The sequence below is a fragment of the Salarias fasciatus genome, chromosome 14 (assembly GCF_902148845.1).
Source record: "Salarias fasciatus chromosome 14, fSalaFa1.1, whole genome shotgun sequence".
NCBI classification, from domain to species: domain Eukaryota; kingdom Metazoa; phylum Chordata; class Actinopteri; order Blenniiformes; family Blenniidae; genus Salarias; species Salarias fasciatus.
The window spans coordinates 30,162,839-30,176,878 of record NC_043758.1 but is presented as its reverse complement, the minus strand read 5'-3'; the positions used below and the strand labels follow the sequence as shown (position 1 = coordinate 30,176,878).

The window sequence follows — 14,040 nt, the reverse complement described above, 5'->3', positions numbered from 1 at the left end:
TTCATTTAGGTTTCTCACCACCTCTTGCTTCCCACAGGGACTCAGCCTTGAAAGCAGTTACATTTTTGGTATGAGGAGTGATGTAAATCCGACCAGCAGAAGAGGGATTTTGTTAATCTGTCCATCCAACTCAGTCTCACAGAAATTCGTGCTATGAGTCGCGGAAATTAATCTATTGAATCATGTCCAGAAGCACGCTTTGCACAGTTATATAGTGTCCCACGACTCTCTTTTTAAACTAATACATTTCTATCAGAGTCACCTGGCCACACTCCCTTCACAATTAAACGACGTATATACTATTGTTTCTTTTATGCATTTTATGCGTTTGTGCGTCGTGCTCCCCGGTTGGGAGACTGGAGGACAAATTGTGAAATTATGAGATGGATAATGTGCCAGAAGCTTCATGTTTGCCGTTCTGTTTGAACCGAATAGCTTAGCTACAAGCAAGCAGAGGTTGTTTGCTCATGTGATCAGGTCGCAAAGACCTTATGGGAACCATAGTCAAAACAACACGGGTGGTCCGATATGAACAATAACCTGCCACGTGGTTTTCATATGCACATCTGTTCGGCAGGTGTCTGTACCAGATCATCTGGGCTTCCGCATCTGTCTGGGGCCCTGCGCCAAAATCATCTTATAGAATGTCAATGGACGAAAACCCATTGATTTTGAGACCGGGACTGTCGGTATCGCGAGAACACAAGATCTCGCGGGAATTACAGCATCAAGCAGTCACACGGTCGCTGGCAAAACACAGAAATAAATCCAGAGCGATGTACTTCTTCACACTCAATTGGCTTGTTGCACAAGATGGCGCTCTACAACATCGGGTCAACTTGTACGAGGATGACTACTTCCGGTGGACTTCCGGGTGCGTTCTCTGGGGTTGTTGTGTGAGCTAGCGGTAGAAGATGAGCCTTTTAACTTTCCAAAGAAAGTGATTATCTTTTCAAAGGATAGGGGGTTTATCCATGCACTGTCGTGTACCTCAGTGCACCTGCTCGTCCCTTTATTGTTAGCATTGTTAGCTTTCATTGCTTTCCGAGGGACAAAACATCACAATTGCAGTGGCTAGCTAAAATCCGGAGAAACAACTTCACTCCAAATAAAGATTCTAGGGTATGTGGCCAGCATTTCTTACCAGCTGACATAGCGAAAACACCAGCAGGAAGGAGGTGTTTAAAAAAAAGAAACTATTCCAGTTCTATTTGAGTGGAACAACTACTCATTGCCTGAGCTGAGACCTGGGGTGTAGGAGCAGAGACCCAGGCCCAGGGAGGAGGAGGAGGGGAGCTCCGCAGCTGCGACAGTGGAGTCTTCGGATTCAGAGATGGAAGTGGTGGCTCCTCCTGACCACGACTATAGTATTTCGCCAACAACTGCAGTTATGGCCAGGGAGTTGCAAGAGGAGAATGAGTCCCTGAAAAGGCAGCTTGAGTTGTTACGCTGTCAAATAGAGGGACTGCAGCTGCGGACTCGGTTTGGGCTGGAGCGCTTTGCTGGATCAGATGAACAAATTCGCCTTTACACCAGGTTAGTTCACATTATTTAGAGGCTATGTTGAAGACATTATTGTTGTGCAGATATATTTTTATTAGGACTAATAGCCGTTGTTGTGCTAGTCATCAATGCACATTTGTTTTAGGTTAAAATGTTGCCTGCAAAAGTTCTTTCTCAGATTCGTCGGAAATCATGTGGGCTACAGAACTGCCTACTGTGTTTATTTCTCAGATATTTGTATTTTCTCTCCCAGATTTGGCACATATAAGCACTTTCAGTGCTTTTGGAGGTTGGTGGAGCCTGCTGCCAAGAGCAATATCATTAGGGTCACCAACATCAACGCCTCTACAACTTCTTCTGCCTTTGACAGACTTCACACATCCACGGTATGAATGTTATTGTACGGTTAAATCACGGGAGGGTGCACGATCCTAAATATGAGAATGTTTGCACTCAATCACTGTAATGGTTTATGCAGGTTATTTATGTGATTGTACTTGCCTCTAGTGGACTATTTAGGGACTATATATTCTAAAATGTGGACACATAATCTGAAATAATCAGTAAATGGCATTCTGCTGACAACTGCTTGTAAATAACACCTCATACAAGGCTTTGATTTCATTATCAGTGTATTGTTGATGTACTTAATATTCTATGTACTGTACCGGTAATTTTCAGATGCATCTGATTATAAGCTGCAACTGTAAATTTGAGACAAAAATAAATTGTCTGTCAACTTCATCCAAATATGCAGTAAGCATCAAGTTTTAATGTTGCAACATGAGATTTTGACACATACGGCATGCATTTTTTTTTATGTAATCCACATTTCAACTATATATTTTCTTCTTTTAAAGAAACTCCCCCCGTTGATGAGCTGTTCCTGTTTTTGATGTACCTGTCTATGGGCCTGCCACTCCAGGATCTGGCTGAAAGGTTTGACATCCTCAAAACGACTGTCAACAGGATCAATGCCACATGGACCAACTTTCTTTACCATCTACTTGGAAGCCAGCGCCTTTGACATTGACATTGTGCGATCTCGACTTCCACCAGAGTTTGTCCCATACCCTGACACACAAGTGGTGCTGTACTGCACTGAGATCTACTGCCAGACACCATCTGATCTCCTGCTACAGAGTGAGGTGTATTCAACCTGTAAATCTCACTCCACACTGTAGGCCATGATTGGCATGGCACCCCATGGTGCCATCATGTTTGTCTCCTCCCTGTTTGCAGGATCCATGAGTGATCGAGAGATTTTCAAACAGTCAGGTATCATTAGTGTGCTGGAACCAGACATGGCGATTATGGTTGACAAGGGATTCCTAATTGAAAATCTGGTACCCTGTAGGGCTGTCGCGGTAAACCGGTATTGACAATAATCGTGGTATTAAAAAAATGAAATTTCAATATCGTGTTCAAAATGCGCACATGATAATATCATATAGAGGATCTAGTGCCACTTGAAACGTGATGAAGTGTATTTTCAAAATCCGCTCCTGTTCTTCCGCCCTGCTTCGTCTCCCTCCTGCAGCACCCCACCTCCCCCTCCCCTCACATGTAAACACAGCAGAGCAGCGGTAGTGGCACGGCTCCTAGCTAGCGTGGCTCCCAGTTAGCGAGCGTCACGAGTGAACTAAACATGTCGGCGGTGACCAACGACGACAGCGAGACGCTCTATCCTAACCCGAATAAAGTGTGTTTAGCAACACTGACTGCACGTTGATGCAAGCCGGGCAGTAGTGGGGCCCCATTAGGTAGGTTCCAGACGTGTCATTGTAATGTGTCCGGGGGGTTTCAAGTTGTGTCGCTGATATCCGCCGTCTTCTCCGCCGGCCCCCTTCGAGCAACTAACCGGTGAGTACTCGGAAAAGGGCCCCATGCGGGGGATTTTCGACACGTTGTCGTTGCAGCGTCTAGCGTAGCGCCTTAAATTTGTCATTGAAATTGACTGATGTCAGCCGTTCCTCGGGACCCCCTTCAGTTCGGGGCCCTAGCCAGTAGCGGCACCTCTGGCTGGAGAGAAGCAGCTGCTGCGCTCATTCCGCCTCGGATTTAAACAAACAAAAATTCTCGGCAGTGTGGTGGTGGTACAGGATTTCACCCCAACAGGGCCCATGGGTTTTCATAACCCACCAACCCGACGTAAATTACGCCTCTGCTGTGGATCCTCTGTTAATCAGTTCACCACGTTCTAATTAGTTGAGTGTAACTACACTTTTTATATGCAGTTGTACAGTTACTGTTCTCTTATTGTTTCAACACCTCATTTGACAGGTATTCTGAATGTAATTCATCTGGGAAAAGAGAGAAAACAAACAAAAATAAAATTAAAGATGAATCTAAATGTTTGTACCATTATTAGTTAAATTTTTGCTTATGTCGTGATAATATCGTTATCGTGATATTTTTTTGCCCATGATAATCGTGAAGAGAAAATTTGATATTGTGACAGCCCTTGTTCCCTGTAAAGTTTACCGGCCAGCCTTCCTCTAAGGGAAAAGTCAGATGAGCCCACAGGATGTTCAGCAGACTCAATCCATTGCTCGCCTGAGGGTCCATGTGGAACGCTGCATCAGGAGAGTAAAGGAAAACAAACTTTTTGACAAAGTTCTCCCGCTGTCTTTGTGTGGAATCATTGATGAGCTTTTCAGTGTTGCATGTTTTCTTGAAAATTACAGGAATGGTCCGCTTGTTAAGGCATGGACATCTTAAAGGACTTGCCAATTTGTAAATAGCAATTTTCTCTGTAAATTGCAAATTTCTCTGGTAGTTAATTCAAATTATTTTGGGTTTTTTTTACTTAGGTTGCAGTTCTGGAGGAGACTTCTGTCACTGATATAACTTGTGGTTATTACTTGCTGGTGTATGCTTTGAGAAGATTCATTGTATAAATTTTCCCTCAATTGTATTTATGCAGATTCATTCAGAAGTTAAGATATTTTTTTAGGGCAAGGAGAAAATATTGTTTGGTAATGTAATATGATTTGTTGCTGCAATATAAAGTATTGATCATTTATGCAAGTATCAATACTTTTCATACAAATAAGGCCACACAGTTTGCAGTTCCCCAGCTCATTTTGTACTATTTATGAATGTAAATAAAGCTTACAGTACATCAATCAATCAATTAATTTATTTTTGTATAGCCCAGTATCACAACAACAGTTGCCTCAGAGGGCTTCAAGATGTTACATTGGTCGGTAAAAGTAAAAACAGTGAATAAGCATAATGGTAATATGTCAATATTTACAGTAACGAGACAGAACGAAGCAACCACCGCCTTCGACCCTCACATCCGGCAAGAAAAAACTCCAAAAACCCAGTGGGAAAAGAAGAAATCTTGGGGAGAACCACAGTATGGAGGGATCCCTCTCCCAGGGACGGACAGCTTTGGCAACAGCTCGCATGAGACAATAAGAAGTAAAGCCCAGGACAATGTTGAGGACAGTCCGTTGGACGGTCCAGCACAAGAACCACGGATCCCAGCAGTAGAACCGAAGCCAGTCCATGGGCAGGACCGACAGGGGTGTCCTCCCGGTCCGGACGGAGCTTGTTCATAGGCCTTCGTAATAGTGGAGTCAGCAACTGAAACTGGAGAAGACTCCCCCTCGAAGGGGGGGACAACAGGTGAAAAGCAATGAACGGACTAAAGGGAATAACATTCAGACATTAGAGGATAGGGCTCAGTGCACCGTACTTCCCACAGCATTCTAGCTCCTGGGGCAGCTTTGTGGATACTTAACTGTTTAAACTAGTATTTAGTTAGTATAGTTTAGTTTAGTTTAATTTAGTTTGGTTTAGTTTAATTTAGTTTAGTTTAGTTTAGTTTAGTTTAGTTTAGTTTGGTTTAGTTTGGTTTAGTTTAGTTTGGTTTACTGTAGTTTGGTTTGGTTTACTTTAGTTTGGTTTGGTTTGTTTTAGTTTAGTTTAGTTTGGTTTACTGTAGTTTGGTTTGGTTTACTTTAGTTTGGTTTGGTTTGGTTTGTTTGTTTAGTTTAGTTTAATTTAGTTTAGTTTAGTTTAGTTTAGTTTAGTTTAGAATCCCTAGCTGACCTGATCATAGGCTGCATCGAAGAGAAACGTCTTGAGCCTAACCTTAAATGTGGAGACTGTGTCTGCCTCTTTGACACCACTTGGAAGCTGGTTCCATAAAAATGGTGCCTGATAGCTAAAGGCACATGTCAGAAGACATATTGTTTATGAACTTTGAATGCGTAACTCGTAACACATTTTCAGCTTATTTTGAATTGCTACTTACTGTTTCGCAATAGGGATTGTCTCATGACACAAGTGTATTGTCACAGCACTCTTGTCTTTACTATTGATTGCTTTCTGAAATGTTAATTGTTTTCTACTGGTGTTGTATTGCACAAGTTTTGTTTACTTGTGCTAGTAAAATACTTTGCAAAAGTACTACATGTTCTCTTATTCCTGTTCTGTGAAGGCTCCAACATTAATTTACCTGTTTGAAAAGTATGTACTCCTCCCTCTAACAAATAGAAAATGACAGCAGTAACAAATTAATTTAAGTGAGGTTAGAATCAATGCTTGCAGGAATCCTCCCTCTGAGGTAGGAAATCCGGCCAGAGTCAGAGCAGAGCAGAGCAGAGCATAGCAGGCAGGCAGGCAGGTGGCTGGGAAGGCAGGTCGGAACAGCAGGCTGAGTGGGTATGAAGACTACAGACAGGAAACTTGGTTAGCAAGGCACCGACGGCTGCAGACAATCACAAGCTCCCGAAACTAACTGTTGGTGTATTACGATCAAGCGCTGATTGAAGGCTGGGCCTCGCTTAAATAGAGGAGCCCCAGTAGACACAGCTGAATCTTATTCAATGATGTCTTGACCCACATTGCAGGAAACAGCCCTTCCCAGCACCGCCCACCTGAGAACACAGCAAGAAAAAACAGTAGCGCCCCTAATGGGACGCAGACGTGCAGGACGTAACATTTCATTAATTTCATTTCATGTATTACTTTATTTGAATGGGACAATGCATATTAATGAACAGACATCAGTGCTGTAAATATGCCGGATTTAGCTCAAGGCTAATCCAACAGATGGGATACCAGCGGCCTAGAAAATAACATATTAGCTAAAGGGAGATTAAATACAGAGGACGTTTAGTCAAACATTTTATTAAGATTTCTATAAGCTGTCTTTAATTTAAGCAGCACCGGCAGCGGGTTTTACGAGCCGCCCTCGTGGCTTGAGTCCCGGGTCTGCTTGGTCCTGCGTCCTGCTCAGCACCGGGTCTGGCGCTGGGGGTGTGTGTCTCGGTGGGACCGTCACCGCTGTTGGGAGGAGACCGGGCCGCAGTGCTGCTGATGTCTGACTCTGAGACATAATTAAATGAAACAAAAATCTGGGCTGTATAACGTGAGTCAGCCTCATATTTGTAATATCAAGGTTAAATTAATGGACCTATGATCTGTTCAGATCTCAGCCGGTGTCCGTTTGTCCAGGCAACGCTGTTCATCGCCGCAGTGATCGTCCTCCAGACAGCGTTTTTCTATTCCCCTAATTCCAGTTTTTATTCTTCCAAAGACTTCATCCTGATTTACCTCCGCCTCAGACCTGAGAGGATCAATTTCCAGCTCCGAAAAAGTTCTTTTTTCACCAAAATCGCTCCTTTTCCTTGTTTGACCTCAGTGGGCGAGGCTTCAAAGCTATGCATATTTCAGGGCGTAATTTGTTCATGACGATCAAATTCAGCTGCAGCATTTATCAACACCCAATCATTCAAATGTTGATATCGGCGAGGTACAGAAGTTTCGTTCATGCCACGCGAGTCCCGTCGTACAATGAGCTCAGCGCTCAGATATACACCCATTTGAAAGATCGTTTGATAAATGAGGGCCAATATCTCTGAGCAGGAGTAAATTCAAACCTCCAGTCTGGCATCACCGTACTCCCCTGATCAAGTCCTTTACAATGATATATCATGCTTAGTCCTATGACACATTTTAAATTTTTTCTACTCAGAGCCCAGTGTTGCGTCAGGTGTACATTTCAAGGAGACATGTAAGACTCAACTCTGTAGATTGTAAGAAAAGACTGAAAATGATAACAAAGGGTTCCAGTAAGTTCAAAGTTCTCAATGAAGAATTTGGCCACTATATTTAGGATAAATTCAATTCAATCACATTTCATCCTGAAACGTACATGTCAAACAAGCCTGTGTCTTGTGTTCTCACGATACCGACAATCCGGCTAGCAGAATAAATCAGTTTTTGTCCATTGACATTAGGCCTGTGCGGTATACCGGTTCGTACCGAAAACCGGTCTTTATTTTCGTTATGATATGAATTTTTCATATACCGCAATATCGGCGAATAGCCCAAACAACGTGCGCGGCAGTAAAGTGTTTCAGCGGGGATCCATTTCACTGCTGCACACCAACAACACTTATCTGTCTGTGGTTTGGAAGTTCTTCGGCTTTAAAAGGTCGGACATGGACCAAACAACTATCTTTTGCAAATGCTGCCAAGCAAAAGTGGTAGCCAGCGGTGGTAACATCAGCAATTAGCTTCACCGCCTTAGCCGAAAACACGTTTTAGAGTACCAGGAGTGTCATAAACTAAGATCCACACCCTCCACATCCACAGCTCAATCTGCAAGTAGCAGTGAGATGTCCACTCAAGATGCGTTTGCTAAGGGGACTGCATATGAGAAAAAAAACAACCTGTGGGTCGAGATAACGATCACAATCACGAAATCTGGACATGAAAAAAAAAACATGATACAGTCCTTATGACAGTAAAATGGGCTATTTAAAGCCAATCAACTGCAGTAATTATTTTCTTATTAGAAGAAAATGTGCATAACAACAACACTCTTGCATGAAAAAAAAAATATCGTCAAATACCGTGAAACCGATATGATTTTAAAAAAAACCCTGATAGGAAATTTTTTAGCTGCCCAGCCCTAATTGACATTCTATAAGATGATATTGGCGCAGGGTCCCAGGCAGATGTGGAAGCCCGGATGATCTGGTACATACACCTGCCGAACCAGGGCCGGCTCTAGGCATAGGCGAACTAGGCGGCCGCCTAGGGCGCCACGTCCCTGGGGGGGGGCGCTGCGGTCGTACAAGGGGCGCCACGACGCTCTGTGTTCCGTGTGCCCCGCTGTGCAGCGGTCCGACGCACCGCGCTCCTCGGCGCTGCTCAGCACTGACCGGTATCGTTCGGCATCCCCCCCCACCCCGCTCAACAACTCTCGGGACCGCTCGAAAAACACGCTCCCAAGGGGCGCTCGTCTCGGGCTCGCCTAGGGCGCCTCCGAAGCCCGGGCCGGCCCTGTGCCGAACAGATGTGTATATAAGACGCACGCGGCGGGTTATTGTGCATATCGGACCGCCCGTGTTGTTTTGACTATGGTTCCCATATTTTTTTACGACCTGGTCACATGAGCAAACCGCCTCTGTTTGCTTGTAGTAAAGCTATTCGGTTCAAACAGAACAGCAAACATGAAGCTTCAGGCACATTATCCACCTCTAACCAGTCAGTCACCGTAATCACACAATTCAGTCCAGTCTCCCAACCGGGGAGCACGATGCACGACTGCACAGTCCAGCCGGCGGAAGCACCTTTACGAGCAGCCGCCCGCGACGCGGGGAGCAGCAGAGCAGCCAGACACTGCCCCTCCCGCCCCCAATCCGCAACTGAGCTGTCTGCAGCCAGTGACCAGTCACGGCCACGCCCTGCACTGCATGTCCATGCATCCCCAGTCAAACTTGCTTTGATATGTCGCTTTACTCACTATTGAACACATTTCAACCGAGAATGTAACCACGGAGATCGCCAATATGTATTTCAATCATACAGAAAGTGGATGAATTTTTTTCTTCCCTTTTATATTTGAATGGATACAATTGTGACGTTTCCAGAATGTTACTGTCAGCAGTGTGGCTGCACTCATCTTTAAAGTTACCTTCAGTGTGGACAGGGCAATAACAGTAAAACTGGCTATTTTCTGAGTGTCTTGATAAAAGAAATCGTTAGGGGGGGCGTGGCCAGGTGACTCATTGAAATGTATTACTTTAAAAAGAGTGGCGTTGGACACGAGAAAACTGTGCAAAGCGTGCTCAAGATTTAATAGATTAATCTCCGTTGCTCATAGCCCGAATTGCTGTGAGACTGGGTTGGTCCATCAGTTCAACAATATGGGAAACACACAGCTTCACACAGATCCAGAAAGTTGGGGGACCTGGAGCTGTTTGCCTTATAATGGAAAGCCAAGATGCATTGGTAACACGGCAATACAATGGCCAACACAATTTTCTGTGCTTTTTCAGTTTGTATAGTGTTGTGCTTGAATGCACTTAAACTTGTACATCCAAAAAGTCACAGTGATGCATTTCTGGTGACCTAAAAAAATAATTGGGTCTCAGTAAAAAAAAAAAAAAAAGAATCAAGTTTGACTTTTTGTGAAAATACTGTTTGCTGTGTTATAGCTTAAATGTTTTTTACCGTTACAGGGCCCCTTTTAAGCGTTTCGTTCTCGACTGGAGTGCTGCACCGAAATACTTCTGGAGAAACAAAAACCCCACAGAGCCTCGTCTCCAGAATGAGGGATCTCCTCCACTGGTTCAGCAGAACTTCGTACTCCAACAGGACAACGAGATAACAGAGCATCCTCCTCCTGCTCATGGATTCCAGCTAAAAGACGGCTTCGCAGATTACAAAAGTCAAAACGAAGAAGCTGGAAGGCTCAAGAAAACTTGCCAACCGAAATCTCACATAGTTTTTTTGAAGACACACAAAACAGCGAGCAGCACGATCCAAAACATCCTGTACCGGTATGGTGAAAGCAGAGGGCTGACTTTCGCCTTTCCCCGGAACAAGCACAACCAACTGTTTTACCCCGGGTATTTTGACAGGCGTTATGTGAATGGGGTCGAAAGCAAATTGCTGAAGACTTTTGACATTCTGTGCAACCACATGAGGTTCAGAAAACCCGAGGTGAGCTTCTACACAAAATGACTGCAGTTGAATTGTCGTTATTGCCACATGTACAGTATGACAAAGAATTATCTGTCAAAGTAAACATAACTTGTGCGATTCGCTAAAAATCAGTAACTGATTAGTTAGTAGTTAACTCTTTTGAAAGTAGTGGAGTTACATTGCTAGTTCCTAACAAAGCATCTCTTCTGCAGCCATTGTCCAGCTTGGTTATGCCTGTCTTCAGTGGCGGCTGGTGGTGAAATTTGCTAACAAATGCTTGCATAATACCGCTTAAATAGTTAACAGAGTTGCAAAAGCAACATCACCTATGATACACAGTTACATCAATTACAGGTACACTATACTTTTTTAGTGCTCTACATCAACTCTCTCTCTCTCTCTCTCTCTCTCTGTCACACGCTTACATTTACGCACTGCAGACGTGTTCCAACCCAACTTCAACGACTGCCCACAGATAGCCTGCTGCAACATTACAATTGCTTGGTGACATGCAGTGCCAAACACGCCTTCACTCAGCAAAACAAGGCGTCACACTCCTTTAACAGGTCAACATGGGCCTACCTTATTTGAAAAGAAGCTCACATCGACGCCTTTCTGGGATGCAAACAGGTTAATCATCATGTCGATGAAGGCTGGTAATTTTTGGATGAAGTCCTTCTCAATAGACAGCATGGCAAGTGCATTCAGTCGGTCCAAATAATTGGATTATCCAAAGGAAACAGTCCACCACGTTCATGCTGACGCCGCCATAGCTTTAGTTTTTCTCCCTCCTTCCCAACTCTGACCCAAATAGCAGCACCGCTGCGTTAAATTGCTGCTATTGGTCAAGAGTCAGTGGCCTGTGGGCTAACTGAAGTTAGCCCAAAATGCTCAGCAAAGCACGGGGGGCGGGACATGACACCTGTCAATCACTTACAAGAATGACATGAATGTATCAGATGGGGCTGTAAAAAATCAATTCAACTTCTCTTTTTTGAGCACACAGGGTGCCATAGAGACCTGGGCGACAGCACTCATTAATGACAGACTGTGCTGAAACTGTGCAAGCAGTGTAATGTTCTACATGTAAAGTGAAGTCCAGTTAGCATTCAAAGGAAACTTATTTATAGTAATTGTATGGACTCTACACACAGAGATATAGATCACACTGAAAGCTGCAGGAGTGTGTTTACACACACAGTTGACAGTGGATCCATGGATGACCAACAATGTACAACATCAAGAGCATACAGTGACTCAGATAACAAAACTTGCAAAGCTATTCCACCCAATAAGGTGAAGAGAAATACACAAACCTTTCTGCCCAAAATCCAGGTTTGGAAAAGTGTATTTGTGTGTTTGAGACATTCACGACACAAAGGAACTTTATTTTCATTCATCTTTGCTTCTTGATTTCTGTTCCAGGTAAAAAAACTGATGCCCCAAGATTCGTTCTACTTTTCTATTGTGAGAAATCCTGTGGCTATGATGGAGTCCTTGTATATCTACTATAAGTACCTTGGAGTCTTCAGGAGGACCAAATCCCTGGAGGACTTTCTAGACAATGGGCAGAATATCCTATCGTTGTTGGACAACTATGCTCACAACAACCTCGCGTTTGACTTTGGCTTTGACAACACTGCCACAGCTGACACCCCAGACCTGGAGACGATAGTTAATGAAGTGATCACTGGCATAGAACAGGATTTCCACCTTATTCTTATCACTGAATACTTTGATGAGTCCATGATCTTGCTGAAGCACACTCTCTGCTGGTCCCTAGAGGATGTTGTTTCCTTCAAGCTCAACAGTCGCCATGACCAAAGTCGTAAGTCTATGTCACAGATAACTGCTGAGAAAATCAAGAGGTGGAATATTTTAGACTGGAGGATTTATGAACACTTTAATGCCACCTTCTGGCACAAAGTGAGGAGTCTGGTTGGGGAAGAGGAGATGAAGCGGGAAGTGTCTCAGCTGAAGGAGCTACAAGCCAAGTTAACAAGCATCTGTTTGGAAGGTGGAGAGGCTGTCAACCCAAGACTGATAAGAGACGAGGCAGTGATGCCTTTCCAGTCGGGAACGGCGGTCATTCAGGGCTATAACCTCAACCGAAACCTAGACATACAGACCAAAACAAAGTGTCAGAGACTGATAATGCCAGAATTGCAGTTCACAAAGCTTTTGTATGAAAAACAGTTCCCAGAAACAGCTTTGAAAGTAGTGAACAAAAGGAGGAGATGGAACTGAAGACTGACTTCGTCAAGTCTCATGGATATCATATTAAAGTGTGAGACCTCAGATTGTCACAAAACCCTGCTTTACTTTAATCCTCAAACAACAAGTCAAAGACAGACTATGAGACAGAATATCTTTCACCATCCAGACATGCAGTTGTACAATTTCATAATTCTGTTGCTGGTTTTCTGTTTGTCCCTGTTTATGTGTTTGGTATTCCCTCGTTTTACCTGATGTCATGATTGACTTGTTTTGGTTTCAGGCCATGTCTTGTTTCTCGCTCTCTCCTCTTCTCCCCTGATGATCTTTCATTAGCTGAGCCTCCCTCCATAGGACTGTCAGTTCATTTGTCCTGATTGAGATGTGCTCGATCTGTGTCTCTTTTCACCATTATTGGAGTTCAGGTTGGACATTACTTTTGGTCCTTGTGTCAAAAAACTTTTGTGTTTGGATTTATTTTTCATTAAAGGTCTCCATTTGGAATAATCTGTGTGCATCTTGGATCTTTTTGACAACACTCATCCCTTTCAAAGGAGACAGGGAAGAGTGTAGGCACAGAATTTGAATGTCCTGCTGCTGAGTTGTTGACCTCTCACATTTGCTGGTGTAGTGCCCTGTCTCCTGGCACCTTCTCTCATTCTCGATGTCCTGGGAGACACAAAAAACGTCTGGCTCCTTCCTGAGAAACTTCAATGGGCTGCAGATATCACCTCATGAGACATCACCTCTTGGTGATTACACTGGAAAATGTAAAAAGCCATGAATCAACCAGAAAGGCCACAGAGAAAAAAACAGTCTGTGCCACCACCTGCAAAACCAGAAACCACACAGTGCCTCTGCCCCGCATTTAAATAGCTGACTGCAGGGCAATGAACTGAAAAATACTAAAAAGCGGATTTTGCTATTTTTCTGCCAAGACGCCAGATTTACTTTGTAATAAGTAAAGACTGGAAGACTCCTCTTGCTGCTTATCTTCACTGGGTTTGACACATTATGTAACCCAGTTGTACTGCATGTCCGCTTTATGCCGGGCGCCTCTCCACAAAACCTGTGTAGCTCTCCGACGGGGCAGTCTCCTGAGCACGTAGGAGAAGGGGGAAACTCAAGCATGCAGTTCAGCTCTGAAACGAGCGACAGCAGTTAGAGGGTGATGAGGTTTATGCCCTCGAGCCCATCTGAGTATGGACAGAAGGTGGAGGGTGCAGGACGTAGGTCTTAGGGATGTGGGTCTCGCATGCACAGCATTTAAAAAAGGACTAATTGTCAATGGATTTCTCTCTACATGGAAAATCCTCTATACAACCTTTACCCCCGATGCACACTGGATGCGGTCCGGCTCCGGAGCCT

The 14,040-nt window shown here is 44.0% G+C and overlaps 1 protein-coding gene and 1 long non-coding RNA gene across 2 annotated transcripts in view; one reads left to right on the top strand and one right to left on the bottom strand.

Moving 5' to 3' along the window:
* Positions 1-6,557, bottom strand: part of LOC115401163 (uncharacterized) — a 14,935-nt gene extending 8,378 nt beyond the window's left edge. Inside the window, exon 1 of the long non-coding RNA XR_003932870.1 lies at positions 6,459-6,557. This is a non-coding gene — a long non-coding RNA (uncharacterized LOC115401163). The remainder of the gene's footprint in view (positions 1-6,458) is intronic.
* A 3,197-nt stretch (positions 6,558-9,754) lies between these two features.
* LOC115400041 (galactose-3-O-sulfotransferase 2-like) lies at positions 9,755-12,705 on the top strand. The gene is made up of 3 exons (XM_030107693.1): positions 9,755-9,762; positions 9,993-10,476; positions 11,884-12,705. Exons 1-3 carry the CDS (start codon positions 9,755-9,757, stop codon positions 12,703-12,705), a joined length of 1,314 nt encoding a protein of 437 aa, XP_029963553.1.
* The last annotated feature ends 1,335 nt before the right edge of the window (positions 12,706-14,040 follow it).